General features: G+C 51.1%; 1 protein-coding gene across 1 annotated transcript in view; it reads left to right on the top strand.

The window, feature by feature from the left end:
* The first annotated feature begins 236 nt into the window (after window positions 1-236).
* The window catches only part of pik3cd (phosphatidylinositol-4,5-bisphosphate 3-kinase, catalytic subunit delta), an 18,723-nt gene continuing 10,153 nt past the window's right edge, over window positions 237-8,806 (top strand). The window contains exons 1-8 of the mRNA XM_084479422.1: window positions 237-411; window positions 1,215-1,388; window positions 2,704-2,932; window positions 3,315-3,547; window positions 4,021-4,197; window positions 5,015-5,173; window positions 5,680-5,769; window positions 7,968-8,189. Coding sequence (XP_084335548.1) covers window positions 1,248-1,388; window positions 2,704-2,932; window positions 3,315-3,547; window positions 4,021-4,197; window positions 5,015-5,173; window positions 5,680-5,769; window positions 7,968-8,189 — 1,251 coding nt within the window. The 5' untranslated portion in view covers window positions 237-411; window positions 1,215-1,247. The remainder of the gene's footprint in view (window positions 412-1,214; window positions 1,389-2,703; window positions 2,933-3,314; window positions 3,548-4,020; window positions 4,198-5,014; window positions 5,174-5,679; window positions 5,770-7,967; window positions 8,190-8,806) is intronic.

The raw sequence follows: 8,806 nt of genomic DNA, 5'->3' as shown, positions 1-8,806 counted from the left end.
CCGGTGCATTAGGGATGTATTTCAAGTAGTTCGTTATTTTTGTTGCAAGTGTGTCCAAAAATAAAAAAAAAATGTGTATACATTCATTCGCTCGGAAAAGAGGAAGAGGGCAGTCTTGGCGGGTGAATTTAACACTTTGATATTGGTGAACGTTTTGTCGACGCTCCCTTGGCCGCCACCAAGAGCGGTGGCGACGCGCAGTCAGTGCAACACCATCGCTTGAATGACAACGCACAAGCCAGACGCACAGCGGAAATTTCTTATGAATTTTACATCGGCGGTCGGATCTGTAAAACAAATCATCCTGGGATTACCGAATAAGCGGGTTTTTGTGGAGTTGCTGCCCTGAATCGGACCATCCCCAGAATAATGAAGAGATGACCGGCCGTGGGGACCGCTTGTACAGCTGAGGCAAGTGTCTGGGACAGGTTGACAACATGGTCCGCTCCTCACTATGAAATGACAACATTGACATGGTCATCGCATCGCTGCCGGCTGTCTTGACACGATTCTCTTTTAGTCTGCCGAAATTGCTCTACTTTTATTCGAGGATGCGGTAGTACTTTGATCTCGCTAAATGGACACTGTATTTATCCTGTTACTTAGCAATGTTGTGTTGAAAAAGAATGCAAATGTCATCAAACGTGCGTTGAGACATGTGTGTGTGTACTCGGAAGTGTTTTTGAAACAGTTGCTGTATCTCGGCTGTTGCTTGTATGTGACACTTCTGATCGTTGAGTAAGACCCCGCACGGTTAGACCCCAGACCGACCAGACCCCGGAGCTAGAATATCACCAAACCAGGTGTCCGTTTACCGACCGGGGGAGAGGGTCAGCTGAGAACCCTCGTTTGTAGCCACTGTTGGTTGATCGATTACCAGTGCTGTTCCCTCCCTAATATATTGATTCAAACTGAATAGTAGCATGAGTGAGTTGCATATAAAATATTTATGCAATATGTGAACACAATATCAATATATTGCACATCACAAAATCGAATATTTGTGTATGCAACTATTTATTATGTTATATTTTAATGTATGTATTTATTTCTATAAATACATAAATTAAATATACGTATTTGTGTGTATATTTAATCTGTATATACATATATTAAATATGATGTGTGTGTATGTATATGTATATATATATATATATAAAATGTTGTGTGTGTGTGTGTGTGTGTGTGTGTGTGTGTGTGTGTGTCCGGAGCAGTGGCGGGCTGGCGGTAGATGAGAGTCCGTCACCATGCCCCCAGGGAAGTATGGGATGGAGGAGGAGTGGGAGGCGGAGGGGGCCGCCGACATCATGGTGGACTTCCTGCTCCCGACCGGCATCTTCCTGGAGTTCCCCGTGTCTCGCAACGACACCATCGCTGACATCAAGAAGGTGGGTCCATCAATACGCATGTATACATGTAGATGGACATGGTCCCTGAAGACGTTTGTCTTTTGGGACGGTCCCTATGGCTCACTAGACTGCACAGTCTAGATAACCAATGAATGAAATCACATATATATATATATATATATATATATATATATATATATCATATATATATATATATATATATATATAGTAAATCAACTAACGGATATCAACTAATTGTTTCTGTTTGGTAAGAATGTCAATACAGTATAGTACCCAGAATTGGATTCCCACACACACGCCAACATTGGCGCAGTATTGTTTTAATTCAAATGGTACGTATAATATGCTTTTAAACAAATTGGCTGAATAAATATGTCCCTTCAAACATTAGTTTAATTAAAACGTCAAACACACTCCTGAAAACGCTGGCTTGGGGTTGACACTCTCATGGAAGTGAATGGTAGCCTACAGCTTTCCTCTCTCTCTCTCTCTCTCTCTCTCTCTCTCTCTCTCTCTCTCTCTCTCTCTCTCTCTCTAATATGCAAGGATAAGGGATAGTGTGTTGTCTAGAGGAGGCAGATTCTGCTGTCGGAGCCATTGTGTGCACCAGTTTCTATGCCAACAGGCCTGCCACTCCAGACTGTCTGATGTAGACTGTGTTAAAGCAAGCACTGATACATTTGACTGTTCAGCTGAGCCAGACTGAACCAGAGCCTCCTCCACGCAACATTAAGTTTTTATTATTTCACATTTCTGCGTTTGATGGTTTGATAAAGGAGGGGGTTATCGTGGCCGCGCGGTGATCAAAGGGCTTCTCTAAACAACATTGACAGACTTGTCGACAGTGTTGGCAGTGACTCAGTGAGTGTATCTTCCGATCAGGCAGGATAAGATGGTGGTGAGAAGGTTTGACTCTTGGGGCCTCCCCTCAATACAAGATCGTGTACGTTGTGCGACCGAAAAGCAGAAGGAAGCACCCTGTGTGTGTGTGTAAATAAAGGCTCCTCCTAAGCATGCTCCTCTGCAACGTATGTATGGATCTAAGAAACGTCCGGGGATACAATCCTCCAAAAGCCTAAAGGACCCAATAGTGTATGGAGCCCTCTGTTTCCCCATAGCATCGCAAACCCAGCATCTCTGTCCCCTCCCCTCTCTCAACACTGTCTGCTGTGGGCGGCTTATCGTTCATCAGAGCTGTTGTTGATGCTGTGGTTGTTGTTGCTGTGGTTGTTCATGCTGTTTTGGTTGTTGCTGATGCTGTGGTTGATGATGATGATGTTGTTGTTGTTGATGATGTTGTTGTTGTTGTTGTTGTTGTTGTGGTGGTGGTCAGTTGGTGTGGAGGAAAGCCAGCAGCGAGCCCCTGTTCAGCGCGCTGGGAGACCCCGCCTCCTACGTCTTTGTCTGCATCACCCCGGCGGCGGAGCGGCTGGAGCTGGAGGCGGAGTCCCGGCGCCTCGCCGACGTGCGGCCCTTCGCGTGCTTCCTGCAGCTGGTGGCCCGCGAGGGCGACCGCACCGAGAAGCTGGCCAACGCCCAGATCAGCCTGCTCATCGGGAAAGGTGGGGCCGCTCTCCGCTAGCCTGGCGCTCTGGTGGCAGCGCGCTACGGCGGGCTGGGGTTGGAAGGTCACCCCCGAGAGCTGATTGGTTCACTTGCCACGGCCTGAGGCACAGAGGCCTCAACGTGGGGAGGAAGTTCTCCGTTCAGACAGAGTCACTCATTTGTGAAATCTAGACTTGAACTGAAAGCTTAGAATGATTCGGTAGGACTTTTGTGTCCAGGAAATGCCACCTCCCTGTGATCAGAAAATGATCACGTCTCAAATTGAACATCAATTCATCTTCTCGAAAAAACCTGCAACTGTCACTGGCACTTATAAGAAGAAGAAGTGTCGGTCGGCTCTCAGTCGGTGATTCTCGTCGGCTCCCTGTGGCTCCTCAGGTATCAACGAGTTTGAGGCGCAGAAGAACCACGAGGTGAGCGAGTTCCGGGCGCGGCTGCGGGCCTTCTGCGAGGAGAAGGCGCTGCAGCAGCAGGCGCTGCCCTGGTTCCAGTGGATGGAGTGTAACTTCCCCTGCGACCTGGAGCCCTGCTCCGCCCTGCCCTGCAGGGGGCCCGCCGGCGCCAAAGCCCCCAAGAAGATCTTCATCAACATCCAGTTTGAGGGCAGCGACGTGAGTCCACCCCCCCCCGTCCCCCCCCGTCCCCCCCCTCCCCCCGTCGCCGTGGAGACCACCTCTCTGCTGTTGTCGTAGCATGAGTCATGTGTGTGACGGCGGGTGTCAGGCACCCGGTAACAAATACAACCTCGGTGGAACATGTGTGGTTCCGCCCCCGAGTCAGATGAACATGCAGATGAGCATTTCTGGTATTTCCCCGGCTGAACCACAAGGCGCCGTGACACAGACACACAGACACGCAGACAGGCAGACGTGATTTAGGAACTACGATTCCTGTCTCTTTTACCCTAGGCACTCACAAGGGCATTCAGAGGAAAGACACTATGGCATTAAGGAGCAGGTTAGGGTCAGGGGTCACAGAGAGGCCTACAGGTAGAGGCTGTAGGGAGGGGGTAATTGAACTACTGTGTGTGTGTGTGTGTGTGTGTGTGCGTGTGCGTGCGCGTGCGCGGGCGTTTCCCGTCCAGGAGAGCTTCATGCTGCAGCAGGACCCCCAGGACCCCCCGCTGGCGCTGATCCGCAGCGCGCTGAAGAAGAAGGCCACGGTGTTCCGCTGGGTGAGGCAGGAGGCCGAGGACTACACCCTGAGGGTCAACGGCCGCTGGGACTTCCTCTACGGGGACCACCCCCTGTGCCAGTTCAAGGTGAGCCCCCCCACCCCCCCACCCCCCCCCAGCCAAGTCCCAGGGTTTAAAGACTCTAAGGTCAGCGCTTGAACATCCTCGCTGTGCTGGAGGGGAACACGAACAAGACAAGAAACACGAGCATCAATGACCCATTAAACCTTATTCTGTACAATTCGAGACTCCTTTCAAAAATTAAATTAAAATTGCCTACGTCATGTACGTACAACCCTTATGAATGCATATGCGTGATGACACAACAAGGTTCCCCTCGTGACAACTGTTTGTTTATTTGAATTGACCTCATGTCCACAGGTAGATTTTTTGTACATTTGTTAAACCGCTGCACATTGTGTTTCGACCTTGAACGCAGCTCTAGCTAAAACGAGCCAGAGAGGGTGCTTTAATGTCAGGGGCCCTTGGATGAGTGAGCGCGGTGATGATATGAAGGTCTCTGGTTGGGTGTTGGTTGTGAAACTACAGCTACCTGCGTGTCTGACTCATACCGAGTACACTCATACCCCATCCCCACGCAAAACGAGATTATGTCCCCATTAACCTCATTAACCTATCACAAAAGGGCCCACGCACAGCCCGCCAGATCACTGCCACACACACACACACACACACACACTGACACACACTGACACACACTGACACACACTGACACACACTGCCACACACTGCCACACACTGCCACACACTGCCACACACACACACTGACAGACACACAGACAGACCATGAATTTCACATCTTGGTTACACTGGGTAAATGCTGAACCAGTTAAATGAACGCCACGCCTGTCTGTCTCCACCCGCTCCTCCCTCCACCCTCCAGTACATCTTCTCGTGCCTGCGGGACGGCCAGAACCCCCAGCTGACCATGGTGTACCACACCACCATCAGGGCGTACCAGGAGGACCAGGGCAGCGCCTGGCGCCAGACGTCCAAGAGCAGCACCTCCACCTCGCGACCTCCACCGCTGCCCCTAAAGAGGGTGAGGGCGGAGCAGGGGTGGAGCGCCCGTCTCTGGATGACTCATCGACATTGGCTCTCACGGCTCTTTGTCTCTGTCTCTGTCTCTCTCTCACTCACACTCACATTCACACTCACACCCACACTCACACTCACACCCACACCCACACTCACACTCACACTCACACCCACACTCACACACACACATACTGTGTTCCAGACCAGAGGCTCATGTGTCGTTGGACTTTGACATAACACGCCGTTGAGGCAGATAATTAACCTTTTTAGGAAAGAATAAGACAACCCTACGCAAAGGTTTTTTCGACGTAGAGGGGGGGGGGGGGGGGAATGAACATGAAGCTAAAAAATGTTATTTCGAAACGTTGAAAAGTGCCTCATTAAGTCAATAAGATGTGTTTTTTAATCGCTACTCCCTAATTCCAATTTTTACGACCTGATCATTTCATCCCATTTAAAAAAAAAAAAAAAAAGACCGTTCTCTCCCTGTCTCTCTCCGCGCCCCAACAGCAGAACACGACGCTGCTGTGGTCCATCAACGAGCCGCTCTGCATCCACCTGCTGCAGGGCAGCCGCGTCAACGCCGACGAGGGAATGAAGGTGGGCCCCGGGGCTCCAGCACGCCCTTTCTCTCTCTCTCTTCGCTGCTCAATGAACCGACTCTCTGCCTGTTGTTTACAAACGCCTCGGTTGAAGGGCTGGAGGGTCACGTGACCCGACCGCACGTTTCCCATAATTCTTCTTGGCGGTTGGTTGAAACTTAACAACAGGAAGTGTGGGGTGGGGGGTGTGGGGTGGGGGGAGGGGGGAGGGGGGAGGGGGGGGGGGCCTATCTGGTGTTCGCATCTCAATTTGAGGCCTAGGTTCTTAGAAAAGGGCTTCCTCTAAGTGGGGAGATGGAAGGTGTTATTGCAGAGAGCGGATGACTGTTCGGATGAGTTTGGAGGATTGTCACTCGATAAGTCTCTGACTTTTATTGACTTTGTGATACGGCTGTGATGCTGTGGATGGTTTGAATCGCGTTTCTTTTTTTTCATAAAAACATAAAAACTATAAAAACTCTTTTGCAAACGCTAAAATATAAAAGGAGCCTTCATGAGCCATCTCATTGAGCCGTGGCAGGGCAGTGTGTTTGGGGGGCCCTGCGTAGGAGAGCAGGTTAATGTGTGCCTGTGGGTCCTTCTGATTGGGTTTCATAACTAACCTCGTTAGCCTCCGATGGCTTATTAAGTGTAAGTGCGCTTCCGGTGCCTCCCAGCAGATCATGACTCATGGTACATGAAGCCTGTCGCACCGCTATCAGTCCTGTCTGCAGTTCAGCGGGGGCCCAGGTTAGGAGATGGGGGCCCTTGGGAAGAATATGCAGTCGTGTATGGCGGAGTATATTTAGTAGATCTCTGGTCTGGACTCCAAACCCCGCTCTCGCTGCGGCCAATGGCAGCGTTCCGAACCTTAATGTGCGTACACAATTACATTTGGACCCAGACCCCCATTGGTTTACCCCCCCCCCCCACTCTGGACAGCCATTACGCACGAGTCTGAAGCCTTTATGAGCTGCTCACATTATGAATGAACAGAACATGAACCCAACTGGGGTTCATGTCCGGAGGAAAGAGAGAAGAGAGACAGACGTATCAGATGTATCAGACTCTGAATCAGCCAGACGTCAGACTCTCCACCATCAGTGCATTTACATACACTGTTATTTATATGAATACAAATATATATTATTATAATATATATTTTACCCGGTTTAACTGCAATGTAAACACCTTCTAAGCACATCAACAATATATAGTTTCATTGTAGACTTGTCTTCACCGATGAAGACGGCTCCTGTGTGCGTCACTGTGGTGTCTGTCTGTCCCTTCCCCAACGTGTCCCCTGTGGTGTCTGTCCGTCTGTCCCCTGTGGTGTCTGTCTGTCTGTCCCCTGTGGTGTCTGTCTGTCTGTCCCCTGTGGTGTCTGTCTGTCCCAACGTGTCTCCTATGGTGTCTGTCCGTCTGTCCCCTCCCTCCGCGTCCCCTGTGGTGTCTGTCCGTCTGTCCCCTGTGGTGTCTGACCCGTCTGTCCCCTGTGGTGTCTGTCTGTCCGTCTGTCCCCTGTGGTGTCTGTCCGTCTGTCCCCTGTGGTGTCTGTCCCTCTGTCCCCTGTGGTGTCTGTCTGTCCGTCTGTCCCCTGTGGTGTCTGTCCGTCTGTCCCCTGTGGTGTCTGTCCGTCTGTCCCCTGTGGTGTCTGTCTGTCCGTCTGTCCCCTGTGGTGTCTGTCTGTCCGTCTGTCCCCTGTGGTGTCTGTCCGTCTGTCCCCTGTGGTGTCTGTCCGTCTGTCTGTCCCAACGTGTCTCCTATGGTGTCTGTCCGTCTGTCCCCTCCCTCCGCGTCCCCTGTGGTGTCTGTCCGTCTGTCCCCTGTGGTGTCTGTCTGTCCGTCTGTCCCTCCGCGTCCCCTGTGGTGTCTGTCCGTCTGTCCCCTGTGGTGTCTGTCTGTCTGTCTGTCCCTCCGCGTCCCCTGTGGTGTCTGTCTGTCCGTCTGTCCCCTCCCTCCGCGTCCCCTGTGGTGTCTGTCCGTCTGTCCCCTGTGGTGTCTGTCCGTCTGTCCCCTGTGGTGTCTGTCCGTCTGTCTGTCCGTCTGTCCCCTGTGGTGTCTGTCCGTCTGTCCCCTGCGGTGTCTGACCCGTCTGTCCCCTGTGGTGTCTGACCCGTCTGTCCCCTGTGGTGTCTGTCCGTCTGTCCCCTGCGGTGTCTGACCCGTCTGTCCCCTCCCTCCCTCCCTCCCTCCCTCCCTCTGCGTCCCCCCCAGCTGGTGGTGCAGGCGGGGCTGTTCCACGGCAGCGAGCCGCTGTGCAAGCTGGTGAGCAGCTCGGAGGTGGCGGTGGGGTCGGACCCCGTGTGGAACCAGAGGCTGGAGTTTGACATCAGCGTGGCCGACCTGCCGCGCATGAGCCGGCTCTGCATCGCGCTGCACGCCGTCGTGGAGAAGAACAAGAAACCGCGGGGGACCAAGAAGAAGAGCAAGCGGGCCGTAAGTTAAAAAAAACCGCACCGTCGACGGTGTGACACAGCGTAGGACTGTGGCTTTTTCTTGTTAGATTGTGGGTGTGAATTTGTTAAGACGCACAAACAGCCCTGCTGCGCACACACACACACACACAGTGTGTGTGTGTGTGTGTGTGTGTGCGTGTTGTCTGGTTGTGCAAGTGTGTTGAGTGTCTGTGGTCCCGCTTGTGTCGCTCGTTTTATCTCAGTTGTTGCTCCAAAGGACGGAAGGAAGGCGCAGACGGAGTGGTATTCATGGAAGAGCACTTCTTCACATCCGCCGCTAAATAAAGATGCACTCTTTTCGTTTTTCGTGGAAATTACACGAAGCAAAATGTGGTCTACTTTCCTGGAGACCTGTTCTTAAAACGGATTTGAAGAGAAAAGCCAAGATGAGATTACTTAAACTATGCCTAATATATACTGTACGTATAATGCTACTTATGGTATATACATAATATACTGTGTATATATTGTTATATTAATTAATACATTTGAATATACAAAAAATATATACATCAAATCTCCCCAAACAAAACATAAGAATAAAATATGTATTGATATCATGAGAGGATTAGGACACCTGATTCCACGTAATAAAAG

This window comes from Micromesistius poutassou (genome assembly GCF_964030765.1).
Source record: "Micromesistius poutassou genome assembly, chromosome: 15".
NCBI classification, from domain to species: domain Eukaryota; kingdom Metazoa; phylum Chordata; class Actinopteri; order Gadiformes; family Gadidae; genus Micromesistius; species Micromesistius poutassou.
The sequence above is the reverse complement of the archived record's forward strand: the minus strand, read 5'-3'. Positions and strand labels throughout refer to the sequence as shown.